General features: G+C 45.6%; 1 protein-coding gene and 1 long non-coding RNA gene across 2 annotated transcripts in view; one reads left to right on the top strand and one right to left on the bottom strand.

The window, feature by feature from the left end:
* ube2g1a (ubiquitin-conjugating enzyme E2G 1a (UBC7 homolog, yeast)) overlaps window positions 1-991 on the bottom strand; it is a 73,018-nt gene extending 72,027 nt beyond the window's left edge. The window contains exon 1 of the mRNA XM_078225182.1: window positions 605-991. Coding sequence (XP_078081308.1) covers window positions 605-650 — 46 coding nt within the window. The 5' untranslated portion in view covers window positions 651-991. The remainder of the gene's footprint in view (window positions 1-604) is intronic.
* On the top strand, window positions 19-27,138 carry LOC144501435 (uncharacterized). Its single transcript, XR_013499106.1, has 3 exons — window positions 19-515; window positions 8,423-8,743; window positions 26,670-27,138. It is a non-coding gene; the product is annotated as an uncharacterized LOC144501435 (long non-coding RNA).
* The last annotated feature ends 831 nt before the right edge of the window (window positions 27,139-27,969 follow it).

Below are 27,969 nucleotides of genomic sequence, written 5' to 3'. Positions count from 1 at the left end.
GTGCTCTGGGGCTAGGTCACCCTACCAGAGTGCTCTGGGGCTAGGTCACCCTACCAGAGTGCTCTGGGGCTAGGTCACCCTACCAGAGTGCTCTGGGGCTAGGTCACCCTACCAGAGTGCTCTGGGGCTAGGAAAACACTGGAGAGAAAAGAAAGTTGGCCCCTTCTCCATTGGGGGAAAAGAGAAAGGAACTGGAGGCAACAATAGAGGCACAAGAGCTCAGGACAGCTTTGCCTGTACCTGACATGCTTGGCGCCATACGCATGCGCAAGCCGGTCCATGTGTGTCCGGGGGGGGGGGGGGAGGGGGGGTGACTGGGAGGAGAATAATTTTTTTTTGGGGGGGGGAACACGACGGAGGAAAAAAAGAGGTAGCGTAACCGGACAAAGAAACGGGGCCTGTGGTTTCAAACGAGAACCCCGGCGCTCATGATGGTTCCGAATAAACCGTCCGTGGAGACACGGGACGGGCGGAGTTGCTGAGGCGCCGGTTGTGCGACGACGGTCGCCATCGAGGTAGGTGGGGGAGTGGGGGGGATCCCGGCGGCGGATAACCGGGGCGGGCTTCCCGTCCCGATCACATACAATCCCTTTTATATTTTTACCTGCCAGCTGCCTTCGCAGTAAGAGTGCCGACTGCGGCTCTGTCATGTTGAGCGGGTTTGAAGCGCACAAAGGCCGTTATTGTGAATCTCTCCGTTCTCTCTCGCTGTGGTGATCGGCACCCGCTCTCCCCCCTCGCTTCGCTTTCTCAACTTTCAGCTCGGCCGGCCTGCCCCACGCATGCGCGCTCCCCTCAACCCAGCCCTGCCCGGGGCCGCCCGCACAACCGAACCTGTTGGCTGCAAGGGGGAGGGGAAGCGCGCCCTGCTCCTGCTCCCGCCCCCTCTCCCCGTCCCATTGGTGGATCAGCGTCCGCCTGGCGGCAGTCTCGAGATCCGATTGGCTGGGCCGCCAGTCAATCAGGCCGACGTCCCGCCCTCTCCTTCCCCGCCCCCCCACTCGCGGCCTGTGCGTCAAGTGTGGCTGAGACGGCTCCTCCCTCAGCTCCAAATTTGGTCGGAATGGCTGAGGACGTTGCAGATTGGTAGCGCAATTTGTTTCCTAAATTAATTGCCGAGTGCAGCAAGCGAGTGAGGGTTTTTTTTTTCCGCTCGCGCCCGCTGCTGACGAAATCCGATCCGGCCTCCGATTAATCTGCACTGAGACGCGCTCGGGTGTTAACATTTCAATGACTGATTGGTGCTGTTACCCGCTGCTAACCTGTCCACGTGCCTGCTGTACATAAAGCAGAGGAATCTACTTGCCGAAAGAGTCTGGCTAAAGGGACCACATTCACTTCATTTTCCTGCATTTCACCACTGCCTTTCATACAGGGGAACACTGGAAAAATTTGATTAGGAACCATAGAATAGAATCCCTACAATGCAGAAGGAGGCCATTCAGCCCATAGAGCCTGCACTGACTCTCAGGAAGAGCATCTTGTGCAGTCCCATCTCCTGTTCTATTCCCAGGACCCCATGCATTTAACCATGGCCAATCCACCTAACCTACACATCTCGGGACACTGGTGCAATTTAGTTTTGTTTCTTAAAGACTGGATTAGTTGTAAGTATTCGCATTCCAACCATTATTCATGTAAATTGAGTCTGTGTCTTTATAAGTTCTGTTTGTGAACAGAATTCCCACTCACCTGAAGAAGGGGCTTAGAGCCTCGAAAGCTTGTGTGGCTTTTGCTACCAAATAAACCTGTTGGACTTTAACCTGGTGTTGTTAAACTTCTTACTGCAATTTAGCATAGCCAATCCACCTAAGCTACACATCTTTTGGGTACTAGGGGGCAATCATTGCCAATCCACCTAACCACATCTTTTGGGCACTAGGGCACTTTAATATTGCCAATCCACCTAACCTACATATCTTGGGACTGTGGGAGGAAACGGGAGCACCGGGAGGAAACCCACACAGACACGGGGGTGAATGTGCAAACTCCACACAGTCACCCAAGGCTGGAATCGAACCTGTGTTCCTGCTGCTGTGAGGCAGCAGTGTTAACCACTGTGCATCTTACCCAATGAGGGCACTAACCAATCACCCCCCCCCCCCAGCAAAAAACACATTTCTTGTTCTGATGAAAGGTCTCTCTTCATTGATGCTGTCTGGCCTGCTGAATATTTCCAACATTTTTAAATTTTACATTGCTGGGCAATGTCCCCTTCAACCCCACTGTGTTTATGCCAGTACTTGAAACTGTAAAGTCTAGGGTGGCATTCCTGGAGTCTGCAGAAATTAATCTGCAGGACACTGCTGCAAGCAACCTAGGAAGTAATTTATAGGCTCATTAAGAAATCTTTGAATGTTCTAATTTGTTCATTACGTAGACTATTTAGCACGGTAGCACAGTGGTTAGCATTGCTGCTTCACAGCTCCAGGTACCTGAGTTCGATTCTGGGCCTTGGGTCACTGTCTGTGTGGAGTTTGCACGTTCTCCCTTTGTCTCCGTGGGTTTTCTCCGGGTGCTCTGGTTTTCCCCCACATTCTGAAGGATATGCTGGTTAGGTGCATTGACCCGAACAGGCGTCGGACTGTGGCGATTAGGGGAATTTCACAGTAACTTCATTGCAGTGTTAATGTACGCCTTACTTGTGACCGATAAATAAACTTTAAAAAACTTTACTTTAGACTTGAGCTCGAGATTTCAGAGCTTGAGTGTAAGCTCAAAGCACTGAGCTGCATCCGGAAGGCTGAGAGTTATGTGAATAGTTTTTAGACGTGGTCACCCCACAGCTTAAGGAAGTACAGTCAGAGAAAGAATGGGTGACCACCAGAAGGGAGGCAGGCAGCTAGTTAGGAAGGCCCCCCAAAGTGCATCTCACTCAATAACTCTCTTTTTTGTGTTGGCAACCGGTTTCCTCTGTGGAGTGCAGCCAGAGCCAGGTTCACGGCACTGTGGGTGGCTCAGCTGTACATGGGGAGAGGAGCAAGAGTAGAAGAGCAATAGTTTCGGTACTCAATAGTGAGGGGTGCAGACAGGCATTTCTGCAGCCAAAGACATGACTCCAGGTGGTGTGTTGCCTCCCTGGTGCCAGGGTCAGGGATGTCACTGAACGGCTGCAGGGCATTCTGAAGGGAGAGAGCAAACAGACAGAGATCATGGTTCACAATGGTATCAACGACAGGTAGAGCAATGAGGCCCTGCTACAGGAATTTAGGGAGTTAGGTAGCAGACTGAAAAGCAAGATCTTAAAGGTTGTTATCTTTGGATTACTCCCGGTGCCACGTGCCAGTGAGTATAGGAATAGGAGAATAGAACAGATCAATGCATGGGTGAAGAGATGGTGCAGGAGGGAGGGTTTTAGATTCCTGAGTCACTGGGTCTGTTTCTGGGGAAGATGGAACCTGTAAAAGTTGAACGGGTTGCACCTAAAATGGGATGGGACTAACATCCGTGCGGAACATTTTGCTACTGCTGTTGGGGGTGTTTAAACTAAGTTGGCAGGGGGATGGGATATGGCATGGAGGTAGAGTAGGGGATGATGTACAGCCAAATATAGAAGAAAAAAACTAGTCAGTGTGGAGTGATTATAGACATGTTAAAGCACAAGGGATTAGCAAGGCATGGCTAGATGGCATTTATTTTAATGCAAGGAGTCTTGCGAGTAAGGCAGGTAAGTTAAGGATTTGATTTGATTTATTATTGTCACATGTATTAATATACAGTGAAAAGTATTGTTTCTTGTGTGCTGCACATACAAAGCATACCATACACAAGTGGAAAGGAGAGAGTACAGAATGTAATGCTACAGTAATAGCTAGGGTGTAGAGAAAGATCAAGTTAATGCGCGGTAGATCCATTCTAAAGTCTGATGGAAGCAGGGAAGAAGCTGTTTTTGAGTCGGTTGGTACGTGATCTCAGACTTTTATATCTTTTCGCGACAAAAGAAGGTGGGAGAGAGTATGTCTGAGGTGCGTGGGGTCCTAGATTAAGCTGACTGCTTTTCCGTGGCAGCAGGAAGTGTAGACAGTGTGAATGGATGGGAGGCTAGTTTGAGTGATGGACTGGGCTTCATTCGTGAGCCTTTGTAGTTTCTTGCAGTCTTGGACAGAGCAGGAGCCACACCAAGCTCTGATACAACCAGAAAGAATGCTTTCTATGGTACATCTGTTGAAGTTGGTAAGAGTTGTAGCGGACATGCCAAATTTCCTTAATCTCCTGAGAAGATGGAGGCGTTCTTAACTATAGTGTCAGCATGGAGGGACCAGGACAGGTTGTTGGTGAAGCTCTTGACCATTTCTGCTTCGTCCCCATTGATGTAGACAGGGGCATGCCCTCCACTATGCTTTCTGAAGTCAATGACAATCTCCTTCGTTTTGTTGACATTGAGGGAGAGATTATTGTCGTCACACCAGTTCACCAGATTCTCTCTGTCTCATTTCTGTGTCGTCATTGTTTAAGATCCAACCCATAATATTGGTGTGAACAGTAAACTTGAAAATCGAGTTGGAGGGGAATTTGGCCACACAGTCATGGGTGTATTAGGAGTATAGTAAGAGGCTGAAGACACTGCGTTGCGGAGCACCAGTGTTGAGGATGATCGTGGAGGAGGTGTTGTTGCCTATCCTTACTGACTGCAGTCTGTAGGTTAAGAAGTCTAGGATCCAGTTGCAGAGGGAGGAACCGAGCCCCAGGCCACAAAATTTGGAGATGATTCTCCGAGAAATAATAGTGTTGAAGGCTGCGCTGTAGTTTATGAATAGGAGAATGACATATGTGTCTTTGCTATCTAGGTGTTCCAGGGTTGAGTATAGGGCCAGGGAGATGACATCTGCTGTGGACTTGTGGTGATAGGCAAACTGTACTGGAACCAGGCAATCTGGTAGGCAGGAATTGATTTGTGCCATGACTAACCTTTCGAAGCACTTCATAATGATGGATGTCAGAGCCACTGGACGATAGTCATGTTGATTAACACACAGGAATATAATATTATTGCTATCATAGCAACAAGGGAGGGATGGGACTGGCAGCTCAATATTCCAGGGATAGAATCTTCAGGAGAGAGGGGGATTGTAAAAGAGGAAATGGTGTCGCGGTATTGACCAAGGAGTCAATTGCTGCAGTAAGGAGGGATGATACCTTAGAAAGTTCCTCAAATGGGTAGAATCTAGAAACAAAAAGAGGGCAATCACATTGCTGGGAGTGTACTATAGGCCCTCAAACAATCAGGGAACAATAGAAGGGCAGATATGTAGGCAAATCTCTGAAAACTGTAAGAATAATAGGGTAATGATGGTAGGGGATTTCAACTTCCCCAATATTAACTGGGATAGTCAAAGTGTGAAAGACTTAGATGGGCCTGAATTCTTAAAATGCATCCAAGAGAGCTTTTTATGCCAATACATAGAAACTCTTACAAGAGAAGGGGCAGTGCTGGACCTCGATGTTGGGAATGAAGCTGGGCAAGTGGGGGAGCATTTTGGTGAGAGTGACCATAACTCAGTAGGATTTAAGGGAGTTATGGAAAGGAATAAAAGTAGAGCGGAAATGTTCTGAATTGGGGGAGGGACAATTTTAATAGGATAAGATAGGATCTGGCCAAATTTAAGTGGGAGCAGCTACCTGTAGGAAAATCTACATCAGGCAATGGGAATCATTGAAAAAGGAAATGGAGAGAGAGTACAGAGCCAACATGTTCACATGAAAGTGAAGGGTCGAAGCGACAAGTCCCAACAACCCTGGATGTCGAGGGATAATGTGGAGATGCCAGCGTTGGACTGGGGTAAGCACAGTAAGAAGTCTCACAACACCAGGTTAAAGTCCAACAGGTTTATTTGGTAGCACAAGCCACTAGTTTTTGGAGCACTCAGGAGTGCACTTTTCGGAGTGCTCTGGACAAGTCTTCTCTAGTCCAAAGATGTGCGGGTTAGGTTGATTGGCCAGGTTAAAAATTGCCCCTTAGAGTCCTGAGATGCGTAGGTTAGAGGGATTAGTGGGTAAAATATGTGGGGGTTGGGCCTGGGTGGGATTGTGGTCGGTGCAGACTCGATGGGCCGAATGGCCTCCTTCTGCACTGTAGGGTTTCTATGACTTTAAGCTGGTGTTATGAGACTTCTTACTGTCAAAGGATAGCCAGATTTGGATAAGGAAAAAAAGGGAGGTTTATGGCGGATGCCGAGGGGACAAAACAGCGGAAGCCCTAGAGAAATATAGAAAGTGCAAGGGGTTACTTAAAAAAAATTAGGAAGAGTGAAGAGGGGGCATGAAAAAACACTGCAGGGTAAAATGAAGGAAAATCCAAGGGTGTTTTATAAGTATATTAAGGGCAGGAAGTTGACCAGGGAAAGAGTAGGGCCCATTAGGGACCAACATGGCAATTTATGTGTGAAGCCAGAAGATGTAGGTGAAGTTTTAAATGAATACTTTGCATCTGTGTTCACTATGGAGGAGGATGATGTCGATACAGAAATCAGGGAGGGGATTGTGATTTACTTTGAGAACTTAATATTGAGAGGGAGGAGGCAGTAATGCTTTTAATGGGCCTAAAAGTGGATAAATTCCCATGCCCAGATGAGATATATCCCAAGCTGCTGTTGGAGGCAGGGAGAAAATTGCAGCGGCTCTGACAATTTTCAAGTTTTCTCTGGTCATAGGAGAGGCGCCAGAGGGCTGGAGGACAGCTAATACGGTACCATTATTCAAGAAGGGAAGTCGGGAAAAAACAGAAAATTACAGGCCTGTGAGTCTAACTTAAGTGGTAGGGAAACTATTGGAAAAAATTCTGTGGGACAGAATTAATCTCCACTCGGGGAGGCAAGGATTAATCGAGGATAGTCAGCATTGTTTTGTCAAAGGGAGATCATATCTTACAAATTTGATTGAATTTTTTGAGCAGGTGACTAGGTGTGTAAATGAGGGTTGTGCAATTGATGTAGTCCAAATGGACTTCTGTCAGGCTTTGACATGATCCCAAATGGGAGGTTGATGAAGGAGGTAAGAGCCCATGATATCCAGGGCAATTTGGCAAACTGGATCCAAAATTGGCTTTGTGGCAGGAGGCAGAGAGTGATGGTCGAAGGTTGTTTTTGTGACTAGAAGTTTGTGTCCAGCGGTGTTCTGCAGGGATCTATGCTGGGCCCCTTATTGTTTGTGGTGTATATTATGATCTGGATGTGAATGTAGAAGGTATGATAAGTAAGCTTGCAGATGACACAAAAATTGGTGGTGTGTAAAATAGTGAGGAGCAAAGCCTTAGATTACCGGACGATATAGACATGCTGGTTAGATGGGCAGAACAGTGGCAAATGGAATTTAACCCTGAAAAGTGTGAGATAATGCATTTTGGGAGGACTAACAAGGCAATGGAATACACAATGAATGGTTGGACACTAGGAAGTACAGAGGATCAGAGGAACCTTGGTGTGCATATCCATAGATCTCTGAAGACAGCAGGACAGGTAGATAAGGTGGTTAAGAAGGCATATAGGATACTTGCCTTTATTAACTGAGGCATTGAATATAAGAGCAGGAAGGTTATGATGGAGCTGTATAAAATGCTGGTGCATTAGTTCAGATTAAAATCAACATGATATCAGTTATACTGCCACACATTTTTAGTGGGAAGGTAAGTAACAATAAAGGACACCGGCTACAGACAACATGGTGCTGACAAAACATTCTGCAGAAAAACATGATTAAAATACATTTCCTAAAGGCACAATACCATCACATTAGTTAAACACTATATTCCCATCACAAATACATGCTGGTTTTCCTTAATAAATCAGAATTTGCTGAAGTGACTAGCAATTATTGCTTCTATTGTATACCCATCACCAATTTAATATTTAACACAAAGGTGCAATCTCTAGTGATGCGGCAGCATCAATACTACAGTGGAAAGTCAGCCTAGATTTGTGCTTAGATCCTGGAGGTGGTGTGGGGGGTGGAGTAGCTTCTTCCCAAATTTCCCTGACCATCTGCGCTTGACATCAAGACAATATTACACTGAGTATGGCATCAAGAAGCTTGAGAAGAATGAAAGTCAATGGGAATTGTGTGGAACTTCTTCACTTGTTGAAATCATATCTATCACAAACACACTTGTGTTTTTGGAGAGCAATCATCTCAGCCCCAAAGCATCACTGCAGGAGTTCCTCAGGGTGGTGTCCTAGGCCGTACCATTTTCAGTTGCTTCACCAATAACCTTCCCTCCATTATAAAATCAGAATTGGAGATGTTTGCTGGTGATTGCGCAGTATTCAGTACCATTCGCAACTCCTTAGATACTGAAATAATCAGTGCCCACATCAGCAGCACTCAGGTTTGGACTGACTGTGGCAAATAACATTCACATTACGCAAGTGCTAGAAAATAAGCCCCTCCAGCTTAGAGAATCTAATCATTTCCCCTTGTGATTCAACAGAACTACCATTGATGAACCTCCCACCATCAACATCCTGTGCTTTGACCAGAAAATTAATTAGTTGAACCACATAGATGCAGCGATTACAAGAGAAGGCTGGAGCAGCTTACCAGAGCGCACTGGAGCTCCATTCTGGCCTGTTCAATTTCAAGCAATGTGGCCTGCCAAACCTGGACATTCAAGTGACTGATATTGAAAAATGCTGTGAAGCTGCTCAGATACAATCACAGAGGCTGGATCCTCCCTGCATTTACTGCTAGTGGCTCACTAGGAATCAGAGAGACATCAGCCGGTGATTGGACAAGCAGCAAGAGTGGGGAGGTAAGTATTGAAGAAGGTTTCAGGGTCTGGAATGCAAGGTAGCTGGAGCAGTGAAGCAGGGCCCAGGCAAGCCTGCTGGAGCGGCAGAACCCACTGGCTTCCGAGGAAGTGAGTGACTGGAGACTGAACAAGAGAGAGAATATGAGGGGACAGGTTAAGAGAGTGTGAGGGGACAGGGTAAAAGAGAGTGTGAGGGGACAGGGTAAAAGAGAGTGTGAGGGGACAGGGAAAGAGAGAGTGTGAGGGGATGGGGGAGGTTGTGGTGGGGAGAGAGAAAGTGGGAGGTAAAAACATGTGGCAGTTGGTAGAGTGTGGGAGGAAGGCAGAGCATGTGGTGAGGGGAAGAGAGAGTACGTGAAGGGTTGGGGAGTGCGAATGTGTGGGGATGGGAGGAGAGCGAGTATGAGGGGTTGTGTGGAGAGAGTGAGGTTGGGAAGAGAGAATGGGAGGGAAAAAGTGTGTGGCAGGATGTAGAGAGTGTGTGGGGGGGAAAGAGAGAGTAAGGATGAGGAGAGTGAATAAAAGCAAATTACTGCGAATGCTGGAATCTGAAACCAAAAGAGAAACTCCCTAAAGGATCATCTGGACTGGAAACGAAACCTCTTTTCTCTCCTTACAGATGCTGCCAGACCTGCTGAGATTTTCCAGCATTTTCTCTTTTGGTTTGAGGAGAGTGAAGGTGGGGGAGAGCATGATTTGCTGTGATGGTTTAAGGATGTGAGACGCAGTATACAGTTTATATTCCCTGCTGGCAGCTTCACATGGAATTTACAGCACACTATCAGGCCATTTAGCCTATCCCATCTATACTGGTCTTTTTATTCCACACAAGCCTCCTCCCACCCTTCTTGATCACACTATCAGAATAACCTTCAGCTTATAATTGCCTCATGTGTTAACTTCCTGGAATGTATCTATACTAGAATCTTATCTATACTGTCATAGAATCATAGAGGGAGATCTTCCGCCCCTTCCTGCTGGTGGGATTTCCCAGTCCTGGCCAAAGTGACCGCCCCCCGCTCCCCCGCCATGGCAGTGAGGTGGGTGAACCATACAAAACACCATAGACCTTGGTGGGACCAGAAGATCCCGCCAGTGGCCAATGGCGAGCCACTTCTATGGCTGGAAATACGCCATGGGGAGGGGTCAGAAAATCTTGGCCTAAAATGGCTACAGCACAGAAGGAGGCCATTCAGAACACTGTCCTTGTGTCAGTTCTCTACAACACCATCTCAGCTACATCCACTCCTCGATCCCTTCCCTGTAGTCCAGTAAAATCCTCTCTCTTCAAATAATTATTCAGTTCCCTTTTGAAAAACGTAATTGAATCTGTCTCTACCACATGCTCAGGCAGTGCAACAGGATTCAGTGTAATTTATAAATTGTTTTTTCACCTGTCCTGCCACTTTTAATGATTCATGCACATATGCACCCAGGTCCCTCTGCTCCTGCATTTCCTTTGGAATTGTACCCTTTATTTTATGTCACTTCTCCTCATTTCTCTGACCAAAAGGTATCACTTCACACTTCTTTATATTAAAATTAATCTGCTCAGTGTCTGCCCATTCCACCAGCTATCTGAATCCTCTTGAAGTCTATCACTAACCTGGTCACAGTTCACAATACTTCCAAGTCTTGCATCATTTTCAAATTTTGAAATTGTGACCCATACACCCAAGTCTAAGTTACAAATAAAAATCAAGGAAAGCAGTGATCCCTCCATATACTATCCCCCAGTCAGAAGTTAAGGAAAATCTTCTGTTTTTAATAGGGATTGAATTAAATAATTAAACTTGCATAATGAAATTCTAGCTATGCTAAAGACTAATGTTTCAAAATACCACATGCTTTGAACTAAAATGCCTACTGGCACAAGTGGTTTTCCCTTAAAAAGCATAGTTTCATTGATGTTTGGGGTCCAAAATGATTAATGCAAAGGAAAAGATGGTAACGGTAGATTTAGAAATGATATGGCCAACACATTTTCTTACAGCTCCTGCACGTTGAAATTTCCCATTACACCACTGGAGCAGAAGTTCTTAAAAATTGCATGAGCTGACATTTGTGTGCCTGGTTTGCAGAGTGGCACTTACATTCATTGCATGAATTTGCTTTGTCCACATTAGGCATACGCGTCACATCAGTAGGTTGGGCTGTGAGACACTAGTGCTCCTTCATGGGGTTCTGGTGCCTTCTGTGGTGGTCCACGCTGGTGCCCTTCTCAATGGGAAGTGGCTGGCAGTGCCCCAGCTGTTTTGCTGTGGCAAACTGTGCCAAGGCAGATTAAATTCATACCTGAAAACTTCGCTGCCATATACACAGCCACATGCCCTTCAGAGACTGTGTCCAGGTATTTATTACCTCTAGATTTTCCTATTCCAGTGCACTCATAGCTGGCCTCCCCTAACATCTGTAAACCTGAGGTCATCCAGCGTTCTGCTACCTGTATCCCAACTCATACCAATTCTTGTCATATGTTTTCTCTTCGCTCACTGAGGGCTGCTAGTTAGATAATGCCTTGATTTTAAAATTCTCATCCTTGTGTTTTAAATTCCTTCCTGGCCTTGTTCATCAGGCTCTTGTTAAGTGCCTGGGTTGTTTTATTATACTAAAGGCGCTATAAATGCATTTTTTTGTTAAAGATTTGAGTAGTTGTTATTTCTGACAAGCAGCTGTTTTTGAACATTTAAGATTCACATTGCACCACGTGTGACACTCTATGAGGTTTTCTTCATCACATTCCCTGTGTAAGGTTCAAAACATCGGTGAAGGTAGTTAAACTCTACCTTGAGCTGACTTTGCAGCATTTAGCAAGGCCAGCTGACCACTCTGCCAGCGCCTTACCTTGTGCAATGTTCCAGGATCACTACATCAGCCCTACAATATCCTGAGACTGCAAGCTTCTAATGAGCTGTGTCTTTTTTAAAAGAGCAATTATTATGTCAGTTTTTGCTCAGTCGTAGCACTGTCGCCTCTAAGTTAGAAACACATATGTTCAAGTTGTACTCCATACTTGAACCATAGAATCCTTGTAGTGCAGAAAGAGGCCATCCCACTCAGGCCCTCCCTTCCACCCTATCCCTGTAACCCCTCGCATTTACCATGAATAATCCACATAACCTGCATAACATTAAGGGGCAATTTAGCACGGCCAATCCACCTAACCTGCATATCTTTGGACTGTGGGAGGAAACCGGAGCACCCGGAGGAAACCCACACAGACATGGGGAGAACGTGCAAACTCCAAGCAGTCACCCAAGGCCAGAATTGAACCCAGGTCCCTGGCGCTGTGAGACAGCAGTGCTAACCACTGTGCCACCATGTTTGAGTACATAATGCAGGTTGGAAGTTGCTCTTCAGGTAAAATATTCCATGGCATTATTCAGAGAAAAGTAGGGGAGTTTTTCCAGTGCCCTAGTCAATGTTTATTCTTCAATCTACACCTAAAACAGATTGAAGGTGAATCTAGATTATTTGGTGATTTGTCTCATTGCTTTTTGTAGGATGATGCTGTGCACAATCTGGTTGCCTCGCTTCCCACGTTACAATAACAATTACCTTTCAAAAGTACTTAATTGGATGTCCTGAGGTCATGAAAGGCACTTTATGAATGCAAATCTTTCCTTTTTATCTACTGCCAGTTATATAACACAGTTATAGACTTGACACTGCCATCAATATCTCAAGCAATAGCTCAGATTCCAATATATGATATCACATCCGTTGAATTGATTATCTCAATCATTGGGCTGCACGGTGGCACAGTGTTAGCACTGCTGCATCACAGCACCAAGGACCTGGGCTTGGGTCACTGTCTGTGTGAAGTCTGCAAGTTCTCCCCGTGTCTGCGGGGTTTCCTCTGGGTGCTCCGGTTTCCTCCCACAGTCTGAAAGACGTGCTGGTTAGTTGCATTGGCCATGCTAAATTCTCCCTCAGTGTACCCGAACAGGTGCGGAGTGTGGCAACTAGGGGATTTTCACAGTAACTTCATTGCAGTGTTAATGTAAGCCTACTTGTGACACTAATAAATACACCTTAAATCAAAAAAACTGCAGCCAATTCACAAGTGAAAGTTGGATAATGAACTATCTTAGGCGGCCCTTATCTAACTTCTTGTGGCTACTTCTGGAGTGGCATTGGCAGCTAAGACTGGTGTAGCTTCTCTTCCTAACTTTTCAGCTCAGGATGTGGCATAGCTCAAGGAAACCAAAAATGGGGAAGTGGGGAGCTAATAGTTGTAGACTATTAGCACTCTTTTGTTATAGGTATACCTACTTCCACTGAAGTGTCTGAGAGGGTCTATTAAACAAAACAAATCAAAAATCACATTTGATCATGATAAGACCATATATAGAAGTGCCTCCTGACATTTATATAGAATTCTGATCAGAAAGTAGGAACCTAGAATCTTCTGCTTGCTGAATTAGTCTCGAATTCCATCACCACCTACACAGCCAATGCTTGAGAATAATCCAGCCACTAAATTTAAATCCCTATTTTGTGATCAATTTGTATGCTCCCTTTGCATCTGGGACCGGCTCATGCAAATAGTTTACTCTAAGCCAACCACAAAGAAAGACAAAGATAGAATTGGACTTTCTTTATTATTTCCTGAAGAATACAGTATTCTCAAGCCAGCTGTTTTTATTTCGCATTAAGCTTTCTTTTCAGACAAATTGTCAGATGTGAGCTGGCATGATGCTCCTTTCTACTCCACATTCAGTATATTATAAAATCTTACCTTTTAGATAGCGCTGCAGTGGAAGAGCTGATGATAAGTCACTTCTGCTCAGAAATGTCTGGTTGGTTCTGTACCTGTGGTTCCATTGTAACTATGGTTACAACTTTAGGTAGCAGCCTGCAGCAGTCCCTTTAAGGATTGCCTTTGAGACCACATGTAAACCACAAAATACAATTCGCTTGGCAATGCTGATTTTGCAAGCTCCACCAACAACACCAACCCTCACAGTACAGGCTGTGGATTACAGGCTGTGCAGAACAAGCCTCATTATACTTCTGAAATCCTTTCTAATCTCACATTTGATAGCGGCCTCCTCTGCTAAAGTACTACTTCTCCACATTAAATGGACATAAGGCTGGAAACAATGTTCCATTTAGAGTTGGGTTGAACTTTATTTTAGCGTCAATCTGTGCTTTCTTTGGCACTTCACAGGTTGTTGATATTGAAATTTGACTTTTTTGCCTTGCAAGACATAATTGCAATTCATTTTTCGACAATTTTCCACCCGCTATCTTGGAACAAGCAAAATCTGTCAGAGGTTGGAATAATGCTCCAATAATTGGAAGAGGAAGAGGGCACAAAAATCAGAGGTGGTCCTGCACCTTGTGTTATGTACACAAACAGAGAGAGAATGGAACCCACCAGCACAGGCCCATAGAGTAGAATTTTGCGTCTCCCGGGTCGGCATGCACCCGGCCCAGAAGTACACTAAATAGCGCGTGATGGCACAGGCGTGCATCCCAATGTCAGCACATGGCTGCGTTGTTTCGTTAGGCAGGTGCGGATTGGGCGCACACCTGGCTATAATTAAATAAGTGAGGAAGAGGATTAAAAACCGCAGTTAACTGGAATTTAACGTTGCCCGGTGATATTAAGCTCGTCGCACAAGCAACAAGGGCGCACGGCCCAACCGTAATTAATCATTTTTATTTTCAATGCTAGATAAAAAGCTACAATGACTGAGGAGTTAGGCGTTTGTAGTGGTGAGGTGGTGTTCTGTAGTGTGGAAAGTGTGTTTTGTGTGTTGCCATCATCAGAGTGTTGAGTGTCTGACACCAATATGACATGATGTGGAGATGCCGGCGTTGGACTGGGGTAAGCACAGTAAGAAGTCTCACAACTGATTTGCATTCTAATTAGTATTCTGTAACTTGATTTCTGTGTCTGTGCACTGTTGGAGAACAGAGACCACTCCATCTGACGAAGGAGCAGCAAGCTCCGAAAGCTTATGGTATTTGCTACTAAATAAACCTGTTGGACTTTAACCTGGTGTTGTGAGACTTCTTACCAATATGACATACAGTACACGTCTAGCTTGAGTGGAGTATGATATTTAAAGTGATAAATTCAGCAATGTGCAAAAGAGTTGATCCACACGGCTCTTAAACATAACATCTCAATTTCAAGTAAATCATTAGCACGCAGTGTGGAGCCCTGCTTGTATGGCGTGTGTCTTAAGCTTTTGGGCTTCCCTCACCACCCACTCCCACCGCTGACAGTGGCAGGGAGGCAGGTTGCAGTTCTCATTGTCCTGGTTGCACGGATGACCATGGGCAGCCATCCTCCAGTTGGTGAGGCCTGTGCAGGCATTGCTCAGGAGGGTTCATTTGATGACTTGGCCGGTCAACGCTCAGTCGCCGTGGACTCTTGGGATATAGGGGAGACTGCCAGAGAGACAGAGGAGCTGGTGCTCTGGTCCGAGGCTCTGTGAGAAGAGTCCACAGAGATAGCAGCCACCTTGTTTGTCATTCTGAAGTGAGTCCTCACTTGCCTGCTCACCAATGAAAGATGGGCAACCATGGGTGACACTGGCTGGTGCAGATATCCACTCCATCTGACGAAGGAGCTGTGCTCCGAAAGCTTATGGTATTTGCTACCAAATAAACCTGTTGGACTTTAACCTGGTGTTGTGAGACTTCTTACTGTGCCTCCTTTTCTGACAGGCATTTACCTTCTGAGGTTAGTGCCTGTGTGAGGGCTTGTAGGTCTAAATGCAGCCCTAGTAACATGCCATTCCGATGCTGCAGCTGCCTCTTCAAGAGAGTCTCCACCATGTCAATGGATGAGGCTGTGCGATCGGAGCTGAGGGTCACCGTAGCATTCATGCTCTGCAACGAGACCCCCATGACAGAGACCATGGTACGTAGACCCTCACGGATCTCCGCCAGACCTGCCTGTGCATCCCAGGGCATCCAGCATTTACCGCCCTATGAACGATTCCAGAGGGTCATCATCTCCCTCAGACTCAGCATGGCTCTTGCCCCCAGAAGTCCTCCTCCGACCACTGGCGCACTGGACACTCCCTACCTCTGCCACCTGCTCATGTGAGCTTTAAGTGTTCTCACTGCAGTGCCCTAGCAACGCACCCAACACGGTCATGGCCAGCGGTGTGGATGTATCTGTGCTGAGATCTGGTGTGTTTTGCCTGCATCTGCCGATGTCTCGGGTGTCAAGAGGGGGTCGTCTGCCTGCTGGCTGGCTCTAATGGACGGTTCATCTGAGAGGTTACATTCATTAGTCATCTCACACAGTTTGACATCGCAGTGCATGCTGTCCATCGTGATTGCCATTAGTCACAATTAGGCTTCTCAGAGCCCAGCGCATAAATGGAGCAGAGCCTCTGTCAACACCTTCATCCTGAAAGTCATTCACTTCAGCCCAAGGGCTCTTACCTTCCTCAGAAACACTCGCCTCTCTACAGCCTGATGACCTTCCTCCACGCTTACCCTCCAACTTCAGGACTCCCAGTTCATGGTTGGTGAGGATCGCCAGGTTTGGCATCCCTCCACCAGTAACAAATCGCTCCCCATTGTTGTGACTCCATGGGTGGGATTCTCCGGCCGGGCTCACCTCAAGACCAGAAATTTCCGCCCGAGATCAATGGACCTTTGCATCGTCCGCCGAACTTTCTGTCCTGTCTGCTACAAATCCCGTGGTGGGCGGGATGGGAAACTTCCACCCATTTCTCCTGCATGTCAGTGTAGAGCTCCAATAAGTGCTGAAATGAAGGTCCTGCCCACTGACCTCTGCTGCCACCTTGCTCGATGGCTTCTCGGTGAGGTGGGGTGGCATCCTACTCCCATCCCTCTGCATCAAAGTGTCCCTCCTGGCTGTGACTGCCTCAACCAGGGTTCAGAGACAGTCATCCGGGAAACGGAGCACTTACTGGCTGCTGCTGTGGCCTCCTGCTGCTGCCACGGCTCACACAGTATTCTTCTGTTGCTTGTGGAGGCTGCTTTTGAAGTTCATGGTGAGCTGTCATTTGACATGGCACCTGCAATACTTCCACTCCTGCTGGACCAGCTACACTAAGTCAGCAATTCGCACAAGTGCCAACCAGCATAATATTGTGACTTCCAATTGGATGTGGGCAGGAATGGGATTCACTTCCCAGCCCACCGAGCGCACCCATCAAGGGTGAACTCCTACCTGTGCAGTCCTTCCTAAGCTGAGGAGACTTATCATTGGCACTTCCATTGCACCAAGGAGGCTATCACAGAGCTAAAACATTTTTTGTCGAAAGAAATCAGCTTTTCCCATTAGCATTAAACTTTTAGACCACTAGAACCTTCCAAAGCACAACTGGGAACATGTGCCAAATCAATCAGTCAGCCATTTACAGATACATCTAGCAATGATGGAAGTCTTTCTTTCTAGGGATAACATTTGTCACTTTACCAGAGGATTTAAAAAAATCAAGTAGACAGGGCACTGAACTTACATTTTAAGTTTATTTATTAGTGTCACAAGTTGGCTTACATTGCACTGCAATGAAGTTACTGCGAAAATCCCCCTACAAACCACACTCCAGCACCTGTTCGAGTACTCTGAGGGAGAATTTAGCATGGCCAGTGCACCTAACCAGCACCTCTTTCGGACTGTGGGAGGAAACCAGAGCATCCGGAGGAAACTCACGCAGACATGGGGAGAACGTGCAAACTCCACACAGACAATGACCCAAGCCAGAATTGAACCCAGGTCCCTGGCGCTGTGAAGCAGCAGTACTAACCACTGTGCCACCGAGATGCCCCACCAGATGACATGATTCTTATGCAGGGCATCATAGAAGACAACCAATTTGACAGGTAAATAACCCATTAGTTATTTATAACATTGCGCAGGCAATAACATTGATTTCAGTGATTACCTCAGCCCTCATAAACATGTTCTGTGCAAATTCATAAAAAACACCAAGATAGATAGAGTGGGATAATAGGTAAGTAGATAAAAAGACAGGATTAAAGTTAATGGAAACAATGATAGTAAATTCATATTTGGGGGAAAGATTTAATATCTGTAATTAGATAAATTGTACAAGATCTATTCCATTCTGTAGAAAGAGAAGAAGACTTTCTTCTACCTAGGTGAATGAAATTCAATGTAATTATTTCATACAAAGGGTGTAATTGGTTCTATTTTATCATCAATCTCACAGAGTAGAGAGATCAAATGACTCCTGAGCACTAATGTGGAATGATTGAATATTATAGGTCTTCACTGTCAGTGAGAAGCTTTGGAGTCCTCAGGTGTCTCTGTGCAATACAACTTAGTATGCCAGAGGAGAAAGACTGAATGATCAAGTCTGAAGACTGTGGGTTGCTTCTTCTCACTACTATATAATTTCAATATCTACTATGCAGCACAACATTATCATGTTATTTCAATACCTTAAAAAAATCATGAAAAGCACCAAGGTAGAGTGAAATAATAGATAGGTAGACAAAAGGACAAGATTGAAGTCAATGGAAAAGACTCTCGATAATCATGTACAGTGCAAAACAGGTTACTGATCCATTATGCACTTCCTGTCCTGGCAACCTCACCCACAATGCTCACAGTAAACTTCCAATAGTAACAAAATAAACAGAACTCCAACCATAATTCCATCCTCCATTTGCATAAATGACAAAGGCCTCCTAGCCCAGCTCATTTCACCCATCCCAGAATGACATACAAACAAACATATTATAAGCAAGAGTAGGCCATTCAGCCCTTCGAGCCTGCTGCACCATTTCATAACATTGCCTACATTATACCAGTGACTATAACTCAATAGTACCTAATTGGCTCTGAAGCGATTTGGGACATTGTGAAATGTGCTGTATAAATGTAGGTTTTGTTATTCCTTCATTACACCTGCATGCAGTTGGCAAAGTGAATGCAGCAATGAAATTGGAGGTCCAATGTTGAGTCTCTCAGGATAATTAATCACAGAGCAATCAACTGATGTTAGGAAAGAAATCAATGCATGTATAAAACAATTCTGCTCCACATCTGACCACTTCCCAATATTCCCTCCAACTTCCTCCCCAACACCCCCTCCTCTAACCTCCCTCACCCACACTTCAACCTCCCAACCAATCTCCTTCCCAAATCCCTCGGGGCGAATTTTCCACGTTCCACCCGCCTCAGGAATCATAGCAGGCGAGGGGGCAGACCATGGAAAGGTCTGTTGATCTCGGACAGGATTTTCTGGTTTTGGGGTGAGCGCAGCTGTAAAATTCACCCCTGAGGTTTCCCTCCAACCTTCTCCCAATGCTCCCTCCTAACCTTCTAACCTCCCTCAACCCCCCCCTCTAACTCCCCCTAACCTCCTCCCAAACCCCCCCAACCTCTTCCTAATCTCCCTCACCTACCCATGACTGTCCTCCTAACAATGCAGGGCCATAAAACCAATCCCAGAGTAAACATAAACAACCCCCATTTAAGCTGTTGAAGTAGCAATAAAAGGACACCTCCAGTCAACCCGGTAACAAATTACATCAACTGAGGCTAAGCAAACACTGAAGCTGTGAGAGCTACAGAGATCATGATTTTAAAAAAAACCTTTCTTCAAGGTACACTAACATCACACAAAGCAAAGTTAATCTCCAAATAGAACAGAAATATGGAATACATTTAAATTAGGCAATTACAGTACAGTATAGAAGTGACTTTAAAATTGCTGCCTTGTCTGCAGGCTTCTCCCTTGCAAAGACCTCTTTAAAACACCAATTTTATAACTGGTTCCTCAAGCGCAGGTACTGTACTGTACAGAGCATTGTACAGCAAAGAAAAAACAAAGTCCACAGAGTTCCTCAACTAATACAAGGTACAATGAAAAAAGTTTTAAAATGATGTTTAGTTTAGAACAAGGGGAGTACTTGAAAATGCAGCAAAAAAAATGATATTCCTCAAATGTACCATATGAGTATTTTCACAGAGGAGAAGGACCTGGGTGGATGTACTGCGGGCGTGCGGTGGACCGAAAGGATTGAGCATGTGGACTTTAAGAAAGAGGTTGTGCTGGAATCTTTGAATGGCATCAAGATAGATAAGTCGCCGGGTCCGGATGGGATGTACCCTAGGTTACTGTGGGAGGCGAGGGAAGAGATTGCGGAGCCTCTGGCGATGATCTTTGCGTCGTCGATGGAGACGGGAGAGGTGCCGGAGGATTGGAGGATTGCGGATGTGGTTCCTATTTTCAAGAAGGGGAATAGAGATAGCCCAGGTAATTACCGACCGGTGAGTCTAACCTCAGTGGTTGGTAAACTGATGGAGAAGATCCTGAGGGACAGGATATATGAGCATTTAGAGAGGTTTAGTATGCTCAAGAATACTCAGCATGGCTTTGTCAAGGGCAGATCGTGCCTTACGAGCCTGGTGGAGTTCTTCGAAAATGTGACTAAACACATTGACGAAGGGAAGGCGGTAGATGTGATTTATATGGATTTTAGCAAGGCGTTCGATAAGGTCCCCCATGCAAGGCTTCTAGAAAAAGTGAGAGGGCATGGGATCCAAGGGGCTGCTGCACGGTGGATCCAGAACTGGCTTGCCCAAAGGAGGCAGAGAGCGGGTATAGATGGGTCTTTTTCTAAATGGAGGTCGGTCACCAGTGGTGTGCCCCAGGGATCTGTTCTGGGACCCTTGCTGTTTGTCATTTTCATAAATGACCTGGATGAGGAAGCGGAGGGATGGGTTGGTAAGTTTGCCGACGACACGAAGGTTGGTGGGGTTGTGGATAGTATGGAGGGATGTCAGAAGTTACAGAGGGACATAGATAGGATGCAAGACTGGGCGGAGAAGTGGCAGATGGACTTCAACCCAGATAAATGCGTCGTGGTCCATTTTGGCAGGTCAAATGGGATGAAGGAGTACAATATAAAGGGAAAGACTCTTAGTACGGTAGAGGATCAGAAGGACCTTGGGGTCCGGGTCCATAGGACTCTGAAATCGGCCCCGCAGGTGGAGGAGGTGGTTAAGAAGGCGTATGGTGTGCTGGCCTTTATCAATCGAGGGATTGAGTTTAGGAGTCCGGGGATAATGATGCAGCTATATAAGACCCTCGTCAGACCCCACTTGGAGTACTGTGCTCAGTTCTGGTCGCCTTACTATAGGAAGGATGTGGAAAAGATTGAAAGGGTGCAGAGGAGATTTACAAGGATGTTGCCTGGATTGAGTGGCATGCCTTTTGAGGATAGACTGAGGGAGCTCGGTCTTTTCTCCTTGGAGAGACGAAGAATGAGAGGAGACCTAATAGAGGTGTATAAGATGTTGAGAGGCATAGATCGGGTGGACTCTCAGAGGCTTTTTCCCAGGGTGGAAATGTCTGCTACGAGAGGACACAGGTTTAGGGTGCTTGGGGGTAGGTACAGGGGAGATGTTAGGGGTAAGTTTTTCACACAGAGGGTGGTGGGCGAGTGGAATCGGCTGCCGTCAGTGGTGGTGGAGGCGAACTCAATGGGGTCTTTTAAGAGACTCCTGGATGAGTACATGGAGCGTAATAGGATGGAGGGTTATAGGTAGGTCTAGAAGGTAGGGATGTGTTCGGCACAACTTGTGGGGCCGAAGGGCCTGTTTGTGCTGTAGTTTTTCTATGTTTCTATAAGGACAAAATGACACAACCACAAGCGAGACTCGACTCACAGAATCACCGGGCAAGGTTGCGCGATGACGTCATCATGTCAGACACATTATGCTGCTCGCACCCTTTAAAACAGGAAGGGGCTTAAGGCTCCGAAAGCTTGTGGCTTTTGCTACCAAATAAACCTGTTGGACTTTAACCTGGTGTTGTTAAACTTCTTACTGTGTTTACCCCAGTCCAACGCCGGCATCTCCACATCATGGCTTCAAATAGAACCCAGACATAAAACATGAAACCATTTTAAATGAAGCCAATTTAAAAGGGGACACTTAAACAGGGACTCTCTATATTTTCTTGGAGGGCAAAGGTTGGAAGGCTGTAAATGCTCGTTGAGATCCTTGATGGTTGCTCAGAGAACTGGGATAATTTACATTATATGGAACTGGATAATAAAGCAATGCATAAACAGACCATTCGGCCTTACTGTTCCATATTGGGTTTTTATGCTCGACATCAACCTTCTTTCATTCTTCCTCATCTATTTATTCCCTTCTCCCTCATATAGTTATCAGTCTTCCCCTTAAATTCATCTGTACTCTTCACTTCAATTAATTTCAGTGATAGCAAATTCCACATCCTCACCACTCACTGGGTGAAGAAGTTTCTTCTGAATTCCCTGTTGGATTTAATTTCCTATGTTGATGGCCTCTAAGTTTCCTCTTTCACTAGAAGCATGCTATCTGTGTCTATGCTAACTTTTCGTAATTCAAAAGATCCCTATTAGGCCATCCCTTCAGTTATTTCCCCTCAAGAGTTACCCAGTCCATCCATTCCTTCTCGATAGCCATACTGCTGAAGCATCTTCCCTATAACTCCCCTTGGCACCCTCTTCAGGGTCTTCACACACCCATTTTAGGCCTTCATTCCCCCATCCCACTCCTCCCCTCGCCGATCCCCTCAGTACCCCCAGATGGGTTCACCTCGTTAAATGGTGGGGCAGGCACGAGGGGCTGAATGGCCTACTCTCGCTCCTATTTCCTGTGTTCCTCTGAAAGGATTATGACAATACATTGGATCACATTCCATAATCCCAACCTGAGCTGAACTGTTTTGATGCTACCAAGCAGAGGCTACGCACTTCCCAACAGGAAGGGAGGAAAATCAGATGAGTCAGTGAGTCAAGATACTCTTACTGCAAAAACAAAAGTTCTCATTAACTCCTTCTCTTCCCAGAATATATGAACATACAGATACACACATAAATACACACATCACACAGGTACATATAATGCTACATACACAGACACACACATATACCAGTGTGGCCAACGCTTGCAGAGAAAATTAATGGACACACTGGCATGGGGGTACTTTGACCAAGGGCAGGGGTTCCTGCCAGGGTTGTGAGTGCAGGGGGTAGAGAAGGTTCCTGCCTGGGCTGTGAGTGCAGAGGGTGGGGTGGGGAAGGTGGCTGCAGGGCTGCGAGTGCAGGGGATGGGGAAGGTTCCTGCCTGGGCTGTGAGTGCAGGGGGTGGGGAAGGTGGCTGCCAGGCTGTGAATGTGGGGGTTGGGGAAGGTTCCTGCCTGGGCTGTGAGTGCAGGGGGTGGGGAGGGGAAGGTGTCTGCCACAGCCAAGGCTGTGAGATCATTTAAACAGAAGGAGAGGGAGTACTGCGCATATTCGAGATTTATAGGACTGATTTACAGGAATAGCAGCAGTCTGGCAGCATTCGACCTGGGACACAGGACAATGGCCTCAAATACAGTTCGATCCTGTAAAATAAAGAACGGTTGCTCACCCTGACAGATACAGGCAGAACCACACAACACTCAGAAACACACATCCAGGTATATACATGCACATACACACACACAAATACATAGATACATACCCTTCAGCAATCATAGCACTGTAGTCTGCAAATCCTCCGAGGATATGTGAATCCTCAGCTGTAAGGAAAGTCAGTCAATGTCAATACCCACCAGCTCTTCCCAAACATTTAGAAAAACAATTCATTTCAGAATGACACAAATTGGATCTGAGGTTTTGTGAGGTGCAGCATAATAGTGGTGCGGTGAGCACAGTCACTCGCACACCTTGGTTGTGGTCCAGGCAATCATATAAACCAGTTTTGGTATAAAAACAACTTTAATGCCTTCTATTTTTAAAGAGATCACCAAAATTAGTCTTCATTCTATGAGTCATATTTTATAGAAACACACAGCCATTTACACTCAGCACTGTCGACACGCTGTGTGGGGGAGACTTTCATCTCAGGCAGTGTAAAATCGTCAGCCCATAAAATCAGGCTGTAAATGGGCGACTGCTTCACTATCCTTTTAACAGTACTGCCATGATAAATTTATACCTCAGTCATTGATGTGTAGACTAAAGCAAACTGCTGCAATATGTGGGGCGGGAGACTGAGATTTGCTCATCAACCACAGAGTGGTGTAGTTGTGGGAAACACAAGTTATAAGTCAGCTTCAGCGAGGCCTCTTAATTCACACAAAAATATTTGGAGGGGCACAAATGTGGGGCATCTTTGTTACATTATTCCCTTTTGTCTTCAATGTGGATTTTTAATGGGATGGAGGGTAGCTCTGCCCGAGTGGGAATTCTACAAAGTGGTAACAGATTTTTGTGGTTTATTTCATAAAAGTTTACAATGTTTACACTACGGATGAATTTTCCACGACTCCAAAGTCACCAGCAGGTGGCTCGATAGAAAAACCACTTGCACACTCCCCCTCAGTTTTCAATCCATTGGAATGAATGAATGGGTGGCACTGGTTAACATTGGTTAACAGTGTTGCCTCACAGCACCAGGGATCCAGATTCGATTCTGGCCTTGGGTGACTGTGTGGAATTGGCATGTTCTCCTTGTGTCTGCATGTGTTTCCTCAGGGTGCTCCAGTTTTCTCCCACGGTTCAAAGATGTGCAGGTTACATAGATTGGCCATGCTAAGTTACACCTTAGTAAAAGTAAAGTTTATTTATTAGTCACAAATAGGCTTACATTAACACTGTAATGAAGTTACTGTGAAAATCCCCTCGTTGCCACACTCTGACGCCTGTTCAGGTACACTGAGGGAGAATTTAGCATAGCCAATGCACCTAACCTGCACATCTCTGGACTGTGGGAGGGAACCAGAGCACCCTGAGGAAACCCACGCAGACACGAGGAGAACATGCCAATTTCACACAGTCACCCAAAGCCAGAATCGAATCTGAATCTCTGGTGCTGTGAGGCAGCAGTGTTAACCAGTGTTAACCAGTGCCACCCATTCATTCATTCTGATGGATTGAAAAGTGACCCAAGCTGGGAACAAACCCGGTTGCCTGGCACTATAAGGCAGCAGTGCTAACCACAGATGTGTAGGTTAGATGGATTAGCCATGGTAAATGTGTGGGATTTTGGGAATAGGGTGGCGGTGTGGGCCTGAGTAAGGTGCTCTTTCGGATGGTTGGTGCAGACTCGATGGGTCAAATGGCCTTCTTCACTATAGAGATTCTATGGTTCTATACTGCCCATTATGCCAGTGTTGACTCATGGAAAGAGATCTCCAATTAGCTCCACTTCCTCTGCTGTGTCCCCATAGCCCTGCAAATGTTTCCCTTTCCAATATTTATCCAACTCCTTTTGAAATTACTGTTGAATATGTTTTCACTCCCTTTCAGACAGTGCATTCCAGATCAGAACAACTCGCTGTGGAAAACAAATCTCATCTTCCTCTTTGTTTCTATTAATGGATTCTCTTAAAGATAATTTGCTTCTTTTCTGCTCGAAAGAAGCCATTTCACAAAAAGAGAATTTACTTACCAAACAGGGCTTCCATCAATGGACAAAGAGGAGTTTGAGCATTCTGAGGTGGAAAACATTTTTTTTATTCAAAAGGCCAAGAACAAAGATCTTTCTTGGCAAGAAGAAATGATCTCTTTGAGACAGACAATACAGGCAACAATGGCAACACTGGAAGCTGTAGCAGCAGCTTAATTTGGGAACAATTTTCCCTGAACCATACCTGACACTAGAGCAGAAAGTCAGACTGCACAGGTCCCTGGCACTCACTGAGATGCAGTTTTTCTTGATGCACTCTGCACATGAACACAGCGACAGGAGTAACCTGCTCTGCTGTTCAATTTGATCATGGCTAAACTCACTTTTACGCCTTTGTTCCTTACCTCTTGATATATTGAAAAAAAACATCAATATCAGTATTGAAAATTTCAGTTGACTCCAAGCATCCATCTGGATTGCAATAAGCTGAAAAGTTGTTGTGTTTGTTCCATTTGGGATCCTTGACTAATTGCAGGGGCCAAAGCAGTAGCCACCAACAAAAGGTAAACCTTTCTCTAAAAATAATTCTTGAAAATGCTCCTGTGGGGTAAGATGAAGCAGGAGTGCTCTACCTGTCTTCAAAATATTCAAGTTCTCTCCACCCACCACCAACCACATCATGGGCCCATTGCCACTCCTGTACAAATCCGCCAGTATTTACCTTAGGACTGCTGTTGTCAATACAACTAATATTTAATTGTGTTAAATGAGCAAGCTATCAGTCGAGGCCTCCAGCACCTTAGCCAAATTATGTAAATATCGCTGAAGACCCATTTCAGACTTACCAAGGGCCTCCCAGTTGAAGTAAGCGCCTCACTTGTTATCCATCCGAAAATAGATCATAATCAATTTCTTGGCCAATGTTTCTTTAAGGTACACAGTTCAATTGAGAGTATCAAATGCCAAGAATATCACCTTCAGTGCTCTTATTTCTTTCACTCTTCTGTTCTTTTACCTTCTTTGTCCTGAGGTTAGTGACTCATTGTCCTAGAGAATTGTCATTGATGTAATATGTTATCCATATAGCCGTGCATTGGGTCTGAGTTGGATCTTCAACAACCACACCATCTTACTTTATGCTAGGTATGACTCCAACAGGTGGAGAGTTTCTATCCTCATTCCCATTGGCTCCAGTTTTGCTCAGGCTCCTTGATGCCCACACTCGGTCAAATGCTACCTTCATGTCAAGGACAGTCACTCTTACCTTCTCTCTTGAGTTCAGCTCTTTCGTTAATGTTTGGACAAAGGTTATAATAAGGCCAGGAGTTGAGTGGCCGGAGCATCAAAGAGGAGGTTCTTGGTGTGTTCGGGCCACTTGATAGCACTGCAATCCACGTGGTGTAGGTATACCCACATTGCTGTAGGAAGGAAGTTCTAGGATTTTGAGCCAGTGACAGTGAAGGAACTGTGTTTATCATTCCAAGTCAGGATGGTGTGTGGCTAGGAGGGAAACTTGCAGGTGGTGATGTTCTCATGTTTTTGCTGCCCTTGTTCTTTTAGATAATAGAGATCGTGGATTTGGAAGTTGCTGTTGAAGGAACTTTGGCAAGTTGCTGCAGTGCATCTTATAGATGGTACACCCTGCTACCACTGTGCACAGGTGGTGGAGGGAGTGAATGTTGAAGGTAGTGGATGGGGTGCCAATCAAATGAGCTGCTTTGTCCTGGATGGCGGAGGAAGATGGCGCCGCAACGAGGTGACTTCTTGCAAGCTGTGCCCAGCACACCTTTTAATTCTATCTTTTACTCTTGTTCTATGCTTATAAAACTTCATTCTAACTCTTTTAAACTCTCTAACAATACTTTAATTCAATTATCTTTCTCTACACCCTCGCTATGACTGTAACAATACATTCTGCACTCTCTCGTTTCCTTCTCTATGAACGGTATGCTTTGTCTGTATAGCATGCAATAAACAATACTTTTCACTGTATGTTAATACATGTGACAATAATAAATCAAATCAAATCAAAATCGTCTTGAGTGTTGTTGGAGCTGCACTCAACCAGGCAAGTGGAAACTATTCCATCACACTCCTGACTTGTGCCTTGTAGATACTGAACATACTTTGGGGAGTCAGGAGGTGAATTACTTGCCTCATAATTCCCAGCTTCTAACCTGCTCTTGTGGCCGCAGCAAGATTCTTGTCAATGGTGACCCCAGGCTATTGATAGTGGGGGGATTCATCGATGGTAATGCCGTTGAATGTCAAGGGGAGATGGTTATCGCCTAGCACCTAGCTACTTACCAGCCCAATCCTGAATGTTGTCCAGGTCTTACTGCATTTGGACATGGACTGTTTCAGTATCTCAAGAGTTGCAAATGATACTGAATATTGTGCAACCAATATCCTCACTTCTGACTTTATGATGGAAGGGTGCTCATTGATGGAGCAGCTGAAGGGCCTCGGACACTACCCTTAGGAACGCCTGCAGCAATGTCCTGGAGCTGAAATGTTTAGCCTCCAACAACCATGTTTGTTTTGTATTCGATATAACTCCAACCAGTGAAGAACTTTCCCCCTGATTACCACTGACTTCAGTTTTGCTAGATGATGTCACACTTAGTCTCTCGCTGTAGGACGATCTTAATTCCTTACTCAGTGATAGGGGGTGGGGATATTTGCAGGGGTTGTGAGGGTTGTCAGGGTTGCATTGGCAGCACTTGTCCCTACACAGTGCTGTAACTTGGAAGAGCCTACAGTCAGTCACTAATGAGATTCTGAGGCCCCGCCTGGACAAAGTTAAGATATTTATTTGACTATTTTCAGCTCTTAAAGGGGCCATCTGCGGGTACTGCCA

The sequence above is a fragment of the Mustelus asterias genome, chromosome 12, assembly GCF_964213995.1.
Source record: "Mustelus asterias chromosome 12, sMusAst1.hap1.1, whole genome shotgun sequence".
Classification (NCBI taxonomy): domain Eukaryota; kingdom Metazoa; phylum Chordata; class Chondrichthyes; order Carcharhiniformes; family Triakidae; genus Mustelus; species Mustelus asterias.
The sequence above is the reverse complement of the archived record's forward strand: the minus strand, read 5'-3'. Positions and strand labels throughout refer to the sequence as shown.